The 14,213-nt window shown below is 37.3% G+C and overlaps 1 protein-coding gene across 1 annotated transcript; it reads right to left on the bottom strand.

Annotated features, from left to right (window-relative positions):
* Nucleotides 1–477: 477 nt before the first annotated feature.
* Nucleotides 478–1,401, bottom strand: LOC124960126 (olfactory receptor 5B3-like). The gene has a single exon (XM_047518691.1). It carries the CDS (start codon nucleotides 1,399–1,401, stop codon nucleotides 478–480), a length of 924 nt encoding a protein of 307 aa, XP_047374647.1.
* Between the last annotated feature and the right edge of the window lie 12,812 nt (nucleotides 1,402–14,213).

Genomic DNA, 14,213 nt, shown 5'->3' with positions numbered 1-14,213 from the left:
ACAACCTCTCAGCTACACACAGTAAAATGGTTTCCTGGCTACCTGTGTATCCTTCAATCAATTCAAAGAACACATCCAATTCAACATCACAAATAGCCACAGAACATTTAATGCTGGCAAATTTTCCATACCCATTTACAAGTATCTTCATGAAGCACCAGTCTCCACTTCTTTTCCATGAGGGATTTTCTGCAATTATTTTGCATATCTTTGCCTCTATGTAGAAAAATTGCATGGGAAATTATTGAATGTATCAACACCTTTAATAAAGCTTTTGATAAGACACCAAAGTATTATAAATATCGTGATTCTGGAATCATAATTCTGCATATGAAGTTTCCTTTTTTATTCCACCATCGTCTGCAGAGGTAAAGGAATTTGAAATAAGCTGGGTCTGAAAATGCAGTACAGCACATGGACAAGATCTGAGGGAACCAACAAGCATTATGCACCCTGAGTGGAATCAAACCTTAATGATTATTTTGCTTCTAAAACAATCTTTGAGAATGCACTCTTAACCTCCTTGTTCCTCAGGCTGTAGACCACAGGGTTCAGCACGGGGATAAACATAGTATAGAACACAGATGCGATTTTATCAGTGTCCATGGAGTGACTGGAGATGGGCTGTAAGTACATGAAGATGGTAGTCCCATAGAAAATGGAGACAGCAGTGAAGTGGGAGGCACAGGTGGACAGAGCCTTCCTGTGTCCTGCACCTGAGCGCATCTTTAGGATGGTGATGAAAATGAATATGTAGGATATGAAGATAATGATGAGAGCAAAAAAGATAACAAAACTGACTACAAAAACAAGAACCAGCTCATTCACTTGTCTAACAGAACAAGAGAGAGCCATGACTGCTGGAATATCACAGAAGAAATGATGGACCACATTGGACTTGCAGAAGGAGAGACTGAATGTGTTCCCAACATAGATGGAGGCACTCAAAAATCCACAGACATAGCAGCCTACTACCAGACACACACACACCCTGCTTGTCATGGTGGTGGTGTAGTGCAGGGGCTTGCACACTGCTGCATAGCGATCATAGGCCATTGAGGACAACAGGAAATTTTCCACAGTAACAAAACCTGTTAAAAAGAACATCTGAGCAGCACAAGCGTTGTAGGAGATGACTTCATCTCCTGGAAGGAGTCCTCCCATGACTGTGGGAATGACAGCTGAGGAGTAGCAAATGTCTACTAAAGATAGGTTACCTAGGAAGAAGTACATGGGAGTATGGAGACGGGAGTCCAAGACAATCAACAGGATCAGCACCATGTTCCCAACCAGAGTGATGGTGTAGATGAGCAAAAATGTAACAAAGAGGGGAAGCTGCAGACCTGGGTCACTGGTCAGTCCCAGCAGGATGAAGTGTGTCACTTCTGTCCTGTTCTCCATCAATGTCTGGGAATCTCTAGTTGGTCTATAACCATGACAAAAAAGAAACAGAACAGTAAAGGTTGAATTGGAATGAAAAGTATTTATTAAATATACATTTTTTTTTGCTCCCATATCTTATAGTTTAAGATTCTCCCAAAAATTCTGAGCTTGAAAACTGAATGTATTGTGTTAATTGCATAGAGGTTTAAATATTATGAAAACAAAGACTCCTCATGAATCATTTTTTCCCCATTTTAAACCCTTCTACACTTAAGAGAAATAGAGACTATTTATTTTTTATTTTTTAATTGGTACATTATGGTTGTACATCTTGATGAGATTTGGTGTTACATGTTTCTACATGCACATGCTATAACAACTTAATTTGGCCCATATTGCTCCCCTGCATTGCCCGCCTCTCTCCCTTACTCCCACTCCTTGGTCTCTTTACTGATCTACCTATGATTTTTAGGAGATCTATCTCCACCTTTATATTCCTCTTTCCTCTCTATCTTCCACATATGAGAGAAGACATACATGTGACCCTTAACCTTCTGAGTTTGAGTTACTTCACTTAATATGATATACTGGTCTCTATTTCCATCCATTTTCTTGCAATGCCATAATTTAATTTATCTTTATGACTGAATAAAACTCCATTTTTTATGTATACCACATTTTCTTTATTTATTCAGTCATTGATGGACACCTAGGCTGGTTCCATAGTTTGCCTATCATGCTGCTAAAAACATGCAATGCATGATCCACTGCACTAAGATTACTTTAATTCCTCAGGGTAAATACCAAGAAGTGTTAGAGCTGGGTCATATGGTGGTTCCAAGCCTAGCCTTTTGAGAAGACTTCATTCTGTTTTCCAATGCATTTTTTCTAAGTCACAGTCCTGCCAAAAGTGTGTAAAAGTCTTCCTTTTCTCCATATCCTCTCCAGCATTTATTATTATTTGTATTCTTGATGACTGCCATTCTGACTGGTGTCAGATGAAATCTCAGCACATTTTTTATAGAATTTTTTTATTTTTTCAAATTTGTTCTAATTAGTTATACATGACAATAGAATTCACCTAGACTTTTCACAAGAGGAGCACAACTTCTTCCTCTGGCTGAACATGGTGCCATTACACTGCCATTACACATATACTTAGGATAATAATGTCTACCTCATTCCACTGTCCTTCCATCCCCACACCACCTTCCCTCCCCTCTCCCCCCTCAGGCACATTCCAAAGTCCCCTCATGCCCCCGCAATAGGGATCAGCATTTACTTATCAGAGAAACTCAATGCGTTTTTGATGTGCATTTCCCTTATTGCTAATGATGTTGAACCTTTTTTCATGCGTTTGTTGGCTATTTGTATTTCTTCATCTGAGAAGTGTATGTCTAGTCCTTTTGTGATGCAGACTATTTAATAACATAATCCAAATATCTGTAGATACCTACTGTGAATTCTCTAAATTCCCTATCATGGAAATTTTTGCATTTATACCATAGATTCACTTCATATTTTTCTTTTTTTAAATTAACCCTTAGGTTGCTGGCCCATAAATTTTGCATGAATTTTCTATCTCATTAAAATATTCATGGGATTTAGAAACTTACCAGTTGGTTGGAAGAAAAGAGCAGTCAATCAAAAAAAAGGAGACTAAAATTTACAGCCAGCCCAGGAATATCATGAAGATATTAGTGAAGCTGTGTCTCAGGCAGTGGTCAAAAAGTTCCAAGTTCTCTAATGCAGGAAAAATGTAGGAAAGAACTTAAACTTGGAGACCAAGTTTTGAACCTATGAATAACTCTTTCTATGTACATGAAAGATTCATGAATGACTTCCTATTTGCATAATAAGCAAGATAAGGTTACATATCCCCAATAAGTCACAGAATTGTGTCTTGGAAAAACAAAAAAACACATGATTTTTATCTTTGCGTGTTCCTCTCTCCACAATTGAAGACTCACAGCAAGTCCTCATGTCAGGGGAGGCCTGTTTGCACTAACAATGATTATCACTCAGAGGAGTATGATGCCCAATGAACCAAGTTCCTTCTGCAACCAGTAAAATGGAGTCATGTTGGGATTTCAGAGGTGAATACATGGAAATTTGGAGAGAACTATAGACTTGAGATTTCTGCAGATTGTCCCCAAGAGTCTACCTGCAGCTGCTGATGTAAATTTCCTAGGGAAGAGGCAATTAATTTGTCTGTGGGGAGCAAGCTGGTTAGTTTTAAAGTATACAAGTGCTTTTGTATTGCTTTTACTTTTTTTGAATTAATGCCTAATTTACCTATAGTAATACCCTTGGGTTTTAGTGTAGAGTTCTAAGAATTTTGTCAAATTAGAGGTCCTTTCAATGTACGGTCCTTTCGCAAAAACCAACTCATCTGAGCTTCTCTTTGATGATTGCTCCAACCCTCTGCCTCTGGCAATAAGAAAATTGTCTTTATTCATATAGTTTTGTTGTAGTTAGAAGGTCCTTATAAGAATGATTGTAATCCAATACTGAAAATAATTGTACAACAACATACTGGGCAAGACAGATGAAAAAAAAAAAAAAAAGACTCCAGTAAAAGCACGCAGTACTAAAACCAATTCCAGAGGATGAAAAAAAGAAAATCTGAATAATACTATAACACATGAAGAGATTGAATTAGTAATAAATAACTTTCCCACAAAGAAAAGCCCAGGAACAGATGACTTCTCTGGTGAATTTTCCTGAACAAGCATTGGGTACAAATAGGAGAATATGACAGAGAAGAAACCAGGATTTCTGAGAGTGTCCTTGTCTGCTACAGTCTTTGAGGCTTACAGTCACAAGTGTGTATTCATTCACCAATCTGGAAACTAGAACTCCAAAGCAGTGCCAGCAGGTGGTTCCCACAGGAGAAATGTTCCTAAATAAATGTGAATACTGCTGTTACATTACATTATTCCAAAAGTAGCAGCATGACCTTCTGAGCATGTTGAAACCCAATGTTACAAATACTGAGATGGTGAAGTCCCCTGAAGTTAGGTGGGAACAAGACATGCAGGCACGTTTCTGTGCTTCGGATTTCCATAATATTGATCGTCCTGTGGGTCAAAATAGAGTGAATTGTACATTATGAAAGCATAGGAATGTATATTATCACTAGTACTGATGGATATTATTTTTATACTCTACCTGGAGTGATTTCATTTGATTGTATGATTCATATATGTGAAGTAATTTTAAAAATATAATCAAATATTAAACCTCCAATCTCATACTCAATGTATTTTCATGTTTTTCTAAATAATACTTATTTAATATCTTTCAAATATTAAAAAAAAAGTAATTCAAAATAAACTACATGACCTCACTTGAGGAGTTGCCGAGATGCTGTCACCATCGAGGTCCTGTGGGAGGTACAGGCGTGAATCCCATACAGACCCACACTTCTCTCTTGGGATGTGCAGAAGACATGCGGCTCTTGGAGAATCACAGTGACCTGTGGCAAGCTTAATCAGGTGTGGACCCAAATGGCAACTACAATTCCAGATGTGCTTTAGGGTGAACTGTTTTCCTCCTTAGCAAGGACGACATTCAGAAACAATTGGTTTATGTGGAATGGACAGTGATACACCTCCAGTGTTCTACATCAGGGCCACATTAAGTCATCAGCCATATGTGATAACTCAGTCCTCCAGGACCTCTGTAAGATTGCCCTTCCACAATACCACACTGGCCCATTTCATGCACCTTGTTGTGAATGAATCTAGTGAGCAAGAAATAGCAAACACTCTGGGATTATCAGGAAAGCATTTCAATGCCAGGATGTGGAAGTAAATGCAAGGAATTCAGAGGCCTTCATTCCAAAGAATATTCTAGGTCTGCAGTGCTGAGGGATATGCTGAGATATCTCCTGTAAGTAAAGGATAAATATTGACTCTGTCTTTTCTTCAGACCCAAAAGGGACTCATCACCTGGAGACCTCTTTGAATTTTAGAGGAAATGTGCCTTTTCTTTGGGTGTGGGATTTTATCATGTATTCCAAGTGACGTGAAAATCTGCCAGTTGGGAGTGGGGCTCAGATCCAAAGAAAGCTCTCCTATAGGTCCTGGCTTCTGGGAGAGCTGCTTTCCCTCTTGAGCTACGTGATCCAGAAAGTGAGTGGTCATGGAATTTTTAGTAGCAAATAGGATGCCATGTAGACACGTTCACCCTTGCTCATGAATTACATATGTTATGGGTTCTAGGATTTTGAACTAAAGCTCTGTGATCCTTGGGGGAATTACTTTCCTTTTTTTCTTTATCCCTCTCTCTCTTTCTTTTTTGTTGTTTTTGATGTTGTTTTTTGTTTTTTGTTATTTTGATACCGGTGATTGAAGTCAGGTGGGCTTAACCACTGTGCCTCATCCTCAATTCTTTTTATTTTATTTTTTTAATTTTGAGAAAGGGTCTTGCTATGTTGCTGAAGCTGGCTTTGAACTTGCAATCCTCCAACCTCAGCCTCCTGAGTCACTGGGATTACAGGCGTGCACCACAATGTGCACGAACATAGGTCAAATACAAATTCCTTGAAAGATAACACATTACAAGAGAATATATGAATATCTTATGATATTTATTATCAGCTTAATAATTAATCAATAATAAATAATCTCTCAAGAAGAAACCCAGGAACAGATGGATTCACTTTGATTTCTCACTAACTCACACACAATCATAATAGATGATTGTGATGAGAAGAAACCAGGTGTGAGTTTGTATTAGGTTCCCATGGCTGCTGTAACAAGTTACTGCAAACCTGGAGGCTGACAACAACACACATTGGTTCTGTGCAGTGCTGAAAGTCAGAAGTCTGAAATCAGTCTCACTGAACATGGTGTCAGAGCCTTTGCCTCTTAGAATCTCTAGAGGACACCTTGTTTTTATGCCTCCTGCATTCTCTGCTGACCTCCAGGACCCCATGACTTATGATCACATCACATCAAGGTAGACTGTGCAGATGCAATGCTCACTCCTCCTTTGTCTATGATAAAGTCTTTCTGATTTCCATTTATGAGGACACCTGACATTGACTTTGAGGTGCACAAGGGTATTCCTGATGACCTCTCACTCTGAAAATCCTTTAGCTGATCATATCTGCACAGTGCTTCTTGTCCACATAGATTAACAGTGGAAGGTGTCAGTAATTACCATGTGAATGTTTGGGAGGACCACCACCAAACCTGCCAGAATATGATATATAAATCACTTATCGTGCTCTCTGGAAATTTTCCATAAATCCAAATCATTCTAAAATTAAACATTCATTAAAATAATAATGAGAAGTGAATCCAATAGGAGAGATATCACTCTGCATGCTGGAGTGGATGTCTGTGTTGCATACACTGCACCACAGGTACCAGCATGACCATCTTTGCATATTCAATCCTAGTGATGTTGAGGTCCCCTGCTGTACGGGGATGAGACATTTCACACTCAGGCACACTGCTCTGCTTACGTTTGAATAACATTAGCTCCTGGAAGGACAAAGTTAAAAACACTTATATAGTGCTTGGTACCAGAATTTTTAAGGGGTCTTATCTGTTTAGTGCTGATGAATATTGTTTGTACATTTTCCACATTGATACATAGGATCTTCTCAGTTAATTGTATATTGATGTGCATGAAAAAATTTAAAAATGGAACCTGATATAAAGCATTTCAATATTATCATAAAGTACTTTTTATGATTTCCTAAATACAGCTTGAGTGTGGTTTACAATTTAATGAAACATCAGTTCTAAGGATAAATTATGAGATGGTTTGAAATGATCTGCTCCATGATGAGATTTTCAGAAAATCCTGTTAACCTAAAGTGAAGAGTGTGACCAAACTACAGAACCAGTCTGGGTGTCCATCAACAACTGAGTGGTTAAAGAAAATGTGGTAGATAAACACAAGGGAGCTTTACTCTGCCATCAGGAAGGGTGAATGTCTGTCATCTGCAGGAAAATGGATGGAACTGGAGACCATTGTGTTAAGTGAAATAAGTCAAACTCACAGAGTCCACGATAGTATGTATTCTCTCATATGGAAACTAGAGAGGAAAAAAAGAAAAGAAAGGGGTAGAACACAATAAAATCAAAAGGAGATCAGTAGAGGAAAGGTTGAAGGCGAGGAGATGGAGAGGGAGGAAATAAATGCTGGAGAGTGATACTGGTCAAATTATATCATTATACTGCACCACTGTATGAATATGTAACAATGCGTTCTACCATTATTTACAATTATAACACACCAGTAAAAAATGTGGAAGGTAAGTAAGGAGTGTGAGAACTGAGTGAGAGTGTTGACTAAAAGTGTCAGTCAAACAGAAAATTAGTGTGTCTGTGTAAATACACTGCATGTTTATCTAGGTTTATCTCATGCCAACACACCAACACCAGTGTTTTAAAGGTCAACATACATAAAGCAACTGCATTAAGGAAGAATGATTTAGCTCATTTATTAAACAATGTTTATTAGAATCGACTATGAAACTGGACATCTGGTCAGGTAATGATGATCATATTGTAAGTACAACATAAAAACCAATAGTTTTGTGAAGTTAGCATTTCAAATCAGGATGATAAGAAACAAGTACGCAATTACATACCAAATAGGAGTTGATAAGGACAATGAAGAATGACAGAGTTTGAGGGTATACCTTATGTGGTCTGCTGAAAGTGACTGTTTTATAAAGTGATCATGGAGGACTCTATGTCAAGGAAATATTTCTGTAGAACGTTACAGGACTAGAAACATTTTTGTAGCTAGTCCACTATTGCAATGCTATGAGCTTCCTGTTGCACCCAGGAAACCCATTGTCCAAACTTTGTATTAAATAGGTAGGCTTGGAGGTCACACCTCTGGTGAAACATTGTGAATGTCCTACTATGTTCAGAATCCTCTATCCCTAGGAGCTGGTGTCTGAGATCAAGGTCAAGACTGACACAGCTTCTGTTCTTTGCACACAGCCGTCATGGACAGGGTGTCACCATAGCAACTGGGCAATCTTGACCCATACTTTTTGCACAGGAAGTTACCAGCATTTGCAAGCATACCACAACCACCACAAGACAATCAAAGACGCTGATCCAGATCACCACACTCCAGAGTACACGTTGTGTAATTACATCAGTCAAGTAATTATATATTCACACAGGAAACTAATGTCTGATTCATTCTGTTATTTTTCCAATTCCTATTCCCCATCCCTTCCCTTCATTACCCTTTGTCTAATCCAAAGTACTTTTCTACCCTATCCCGACTCCCTATTCTGAGTTAGCATCTGCATATCACAGAAAATATTTGGCATTTACTTGTTCAGGTTTGGCTTATTTAACTTAGCATGATATTCTCCAGTTCCATCCATTTACCAACAAATGCCATAATTTCATTCTTCTTTATGACTGAGTAACATTCCATTACAGTTTCTTTACCCATTTATATGTTGAAGGTCTTCTAGGTTGGTTCCATAGTTTAGTTATTGAGCTGCTATAATCATTAATGTGGCAGTGTCATTATAGTATGCTGATTTTAAGTCCTTTGGGTATAAACCAAGGAGTGGGATATCTGGGTCAAATGATGGTTCCATTCCAGGGTTTATGAGAAATCTCAACACTGCTTTCCAGAATGGTTGCACCACTTTGCAGTCCCACCAGCAAAGTATGCGTGTACCTTTGTTCCCCTGCCATCTGCATCCTCACCAACACTTATTGTTATTGTTTTCTTGATAATAGCCATTCTGAGTGGAATGAGATAAAATCTCAGTGTCATTTTAATTTGCATTTCTCTGATAGGTAAAGATTTTGAACAGTTTTTCATATATTTGTTGGCCAATTGTATTTCTTCTTCTGTGAAGTGCCTATTCAGTTCCTTAGTCCATTTATTGATTGTTGTTTGTTTTCCTGTGGTATGTTTTTGAGTTCTTTATAAATCCTGGAGATTAATACTCTATCTGAGGTGCAGTTGGCAAAGATTTTCCCCCTACCTATAGTTTCTTTCATCACATTCTTGATTGTTTATTTTGCTGTGAAGAAGCTCTTTAATTTGATTCCATCCCTTTTATTGATTCTCAATTTTGCATCTTGTGCCTTAGAAATCTTTTTAAAGAAGCCAGTTCCTAAGCCAACATGTTGGAGATTTTGGCCTACTTTTTCTTATAGTAGGTGCAGAGTCAAGGGTCTAACGCCTAAGTCCTTGCCCACACTGAGTGGAGTTTTCTGCAGGGTGTAAGATAGGGTTTGAATTTCATTTTGTTACATATGGATTTCCAGTTTTCCCAACATCGTTTGTTGAAGATGCTATCTTCTCTCCTATGCATGATTTTGGTGTTTTGTGTAGTATGAGAAAACTGTATTTATATGAGTTTGTCTCTGTGCCTTCTCTTCTGTTGGTCTACATGTCCCAATTTGTGTCAATACCATGCTGGTTTTTTTTGTTTTGTTTTGTTTTTTTACTACACTCTGTAGTGTAGTTTGAGTTGTGGTATTGTGATGCCTCCTGCTTCAATTTTCTTGCTAAGAATTGCTTTGCTTATTCTGGGTCTCTAGATTTTCCAGATGAATTTCATGACTGCTTATTCTATTTCTATGAAAAACTTCATTGGGAATTTAATAAGAATCACATTAAATCTGTATAGTGCTTTTGGTAAAATGGCCATTTTGACAATGTTATTTCTGCCTAAATAAGAACATGGAAGATCTTTCCATCTTCTATGGTCTTTTTCAATTTCTTTCCTTAGTGTTTTGTAGTTTCCATTGTAGAGGTCTTTCACCAACTATCCCTATTTACTGAAAACATGGTTCTATATTTAGAAGACCCAAAATTATCCACCAGAAAACTTTCAGAACTCATAAATCAATTCAGCAAAGTAGCAGGATATAAAATTAGCACCCACAAATCAATTGCATTCCTATATATCTGTAATGGATCTACTGAAAGATCAATTAGAAAACCTATTCCATTCACAATAGCCACTGATTTATCTATTGTGTTTACCTCTTAAAGAACCAGCTCTTTGTTTTGTTGATAATTAGAGTTTTGTTTTCTATTTTTTTTCTTTTTTTTTTTTCTTTTTATTGTAAACAAATGGGATCCATGTTGTTTCTCTGTCTGTACATGGCGTAAAGGCATATCATTTGTGTAATCATAAATTTACATAGGGTAATGTTGTTTGATTCATTCTGCCATTTTTTCCCTTCCCCCCTCCCCTCCCACCCTTCCCCTCCATCTATACAGTCCTTCCTTCCTCCATTCCTGCCCCCCTCCCTAAACCCAACTCCAACCCCAACACTAACCCTTCCCACCCCCCATTATGTGTCATCATCCACTTATTAGCGATATCATTCTTCCTTTGGTTTTTTGAGATTGGCTTATCTCACTTAGCATGATATTCTCCAGTTTCCTCCATTTGCCTGCAAATGCCATAATTTTATCGTTCTTTATGGCTGAGTAATATTCCATTGTATATATATACCACATTTCTTTATCCATTCATCAATTGAAGGACATCTAGGTTGGTTCCACAATCTGGCTATTGTGAACTGAGCAGCTATGAACATTGATGTGGCTGTATCTCTGTAATATGCTGATTTTAAGTCCTTTGGGTATAGGCCAAGGAGTGGGATAGCTGGGTCAAATGGTGTTTCCATTCCAAGTTTTCTAAGGAATCTCCACACTGCTTTCCAGAGTGGCTGCACTAATTTGCAGCCCCACCAGCAATGTAAGAGTGTACCTTTCTCCCCACATCCTCGCCAACACCTGTTGTTGGTTGTATTCTTGATAATTGCCATTCTAATTGGGGTGAGATGGAATCTTAGGGTGGTTTTGATTTGCATTTCTCTTATTACTAGAGATGTTGAACATTTTTCCATATGTTTGTTGATTGCTTGTATATCTTCTTCTGTGAAGTGTCTATTCATTTCCTTAGCCCATTTGTCAATTGGATTATTTACATTCTTGGTGTAGAGTTTTTTGAGTTCTTTATAGATTCTGGAGATTAGCGCTCTATCTGAAGTATGATTGGCAAAGATTTTCTCCCACTCTGTAGGCTCTTTCTTTGCATTGCTGATAGTTTCCTTTGCTGAGAGAAAGCTTTTTAGTTTGAATCTATCCCAGTTATTAATTCTTGCTTTTATTTCTTGTGCTATGGGAGTCATGTTGAGGAAGTCTGGTCCTAAGTCGACATGTTGAAGCTCTGGACCTACTTTTTCTTCTATAAGATGCAAGGTCTCTGGTCTGATTCCGAGATCCTTAATCCATTTTGACTTTAGTTTTGTGCATGGTGAGAGATATGGGTTTAGTTTCATTCTGTTGCATATGGATTTCCAATTCTCCCAGCACCATTTGTTGAAGAGGCTATCTTTTCTCCATTGCATATTTTTGGCCCCTTTGTCTAGTATGAGAAAATTGTATTTATTTGGGTTTGTGTCCGTGTCCTCTATTCTGTACCATTGATCCACCTTTCTATTTTGGTACCAATACCATGCCGTTTTTGTTACTATTGCTTTGTAGTAGAGGTGAAGATCTGGTATTGCGATACCCCCTGCTTCACTCTTTCTGCCAAGGATTGCTTTAGCTATTCTGGGTTTTTTATTCTTCCAAATGAATTTCATAATTGCTTGCTCTATTTCTGTAAGGTACATCATTGGGATTTTAATTGGAATTGCATTGAATCTGTATAGCACTTTTGGTAGTATGGCCATTTTGACAATATTAATTCTTCCTATCCAAGAACATGGGAGATCTTTCCATCTTCTAAGGTTTTCTTGAATTTCTTTCTTTAGTGTTCTGTAGTTCTCATTGTAGAGGTCTTTCACCTCTTTTGTGAGATTGATTCCCAAATACTTTATTTTTTTCGAAGCTATTGTGAATGGGGTAGTTTTCCTAATTTCTCTTTCTGAAGATTCATCGCTTATATATAAAAATGCCTTCGATTTATGTGCATTGATCTTATATCCCGCTACTTTACTGAATTCACTTATGAGATCTAAAAGTTTTCTGGTGGAATTTCCTGGTTCCTCTAAGTATACCATCATATCATCAGCAAATAGGGATAGTTTGAGTTCTTCTTTTCCTATTCGTATCCCTTTAATTTTTTTGGTCTGTCTAATTGCTCTGGCTAGAGTTTCAAGGACGATATTGAATAGAAGTGGTGAAAGAGGGCATCCCTGCCTTGTTCCAGTTTTTAGAGGGAATGCTTTCAGTTTTTCACCATTTAGAATGATATTAGCAATGGGTTTAGCGTAGATGGCCTTTACAATGTTAAGGAATGTTCCCACTATCCCTATTTTTTCTAGTGTTTTGAGCATGAAGGGGTGCTGTATTTTATCAAATGCTTTTTCTGCATCTATCGAAATAATCATGTGATTCTTGACTTTAAGTCTATTGATATGGTGAATGACATTTATTGATTTTCTGATGTTGAACCAACCTTGCATCCCTGGGATGAAACCCACTTGATCATGGTGCACTATCTTTTTAATATGTTTTTGTATGCGATTTGCTAAAATTTTGTTTAGAATTTTTGCGTCGATGTTCATTAAGGATATTGGTCTGAAATTTTCTTTCCTCGATGTGTCTCTGTCTGGTTTAGGAATCAGGGTAATATTGGCTTCATAGAATGAGTTTGGGAGAGTTCCCTCCTCTTCTATTTTCTGGAATACTTTGAGAAGTATTGGAATGAGTTCTTCTTTAAAAGTTTTGTAGAACTCGGCTGAGAACCCATCTGGTCCTGGACTTTTCTTTGTTGGAAGGCTTTTGATGACTTCTTCTATTTCATTACTTGAAATTGATCTATTTAAATTGTGTATATCCTCCTCGTTCAGTTTAGGCAATTCATATGTCTCTAGAAACCTGTTGATGTCTTCGAAATTTTCTATTTTGTTGGAGTATAGATTTTCAAAATAGCTTCTAATTATGTTTTGTATTTCGGTCGTGTCTGTTGTGATATTTCCTTGTTCATTCCGAATTTTAGTGATTTGGGTTTTCTCTCGTCTTCTCTTTGTTAGTGTGGCTAAAGGTTTATCAATTTTGTTTATTTTTTCGAAGAACCAACTATTTATTTTGTCAATTTTTTGTATTGTTTCTTTCGTTTCAATTTCGTTGATTTCAGCTCTCAGTTTAACTATTTCCTGTCTTCTACTACTTTTGGTGTTGGTCTGTTCTTCTTTTTCTAGGGCTTTGAGCTGTAGTGTTAGGTCATTTATTTTTTGAGTTTTACTTCTTTTATTAAATGCGCTCCATGAAATAAATCTTCCTCTAAGTACCGCTTTCATAGTGTCCCAGAGATTTTGATATGTTGTTTCTTTGTTCTCGTTTACCTCTAAGAATTTTTAATTTCCTTCCTAATATCTTCTGTTATCCATTCATCATATAGTAGCATATTGTTTAATCTCCAGGTGTTGGAGTAGTTTCTGTTTTTTACTCTTTCATTAATTTGTAACTTCAATCCATTATGATCTGATAGAATACAAGGTAGTGTCTCTATCTTCTTATATTTGCTCATATTAGCTTTGTGGCATAATATATGGTCTATTTTAGAGAAGGATCCATGTGCTGCTGAGAAGAAAGTGTATTCGCTCTTGGTTGGATGGTATATTCTATAAATGTCTGTTAAGTCTAAATTATTGATTGTGTTATTGAGATCTATGGTTTCTTTGTTCAATTTTTGTTTGGAAGATCTGTCCAGTGGTGAGAGAGGCGTGTTAAAATCACCTAGTATTATTGTGTTATGGTCTATTTGGTTTCTAAAATTGAGAAGGATTTGTTTAACATACATGGATGAGCCACTATTTGGGGCATAGATGTTTATGATTGTTATATCTTGC

This window comes from Sciurus carolinensis, chromosome 11, assembly GCF_902686445.1.
Source record: "Sciurus carolinensis chromosome 11, mSciCar1.2, whole genome shotgun sequence".
NCBI classification, from domain to species: domain Eukaryota; kingdom Metazoa; phylum Chordata; class Mammalia; order Rodentia; family Sciuridae; genus Sciurus; species Sciurus carolinensis.
This window is presented reverse-complemented; position numbering and strand designations above follow the sequence as displayed.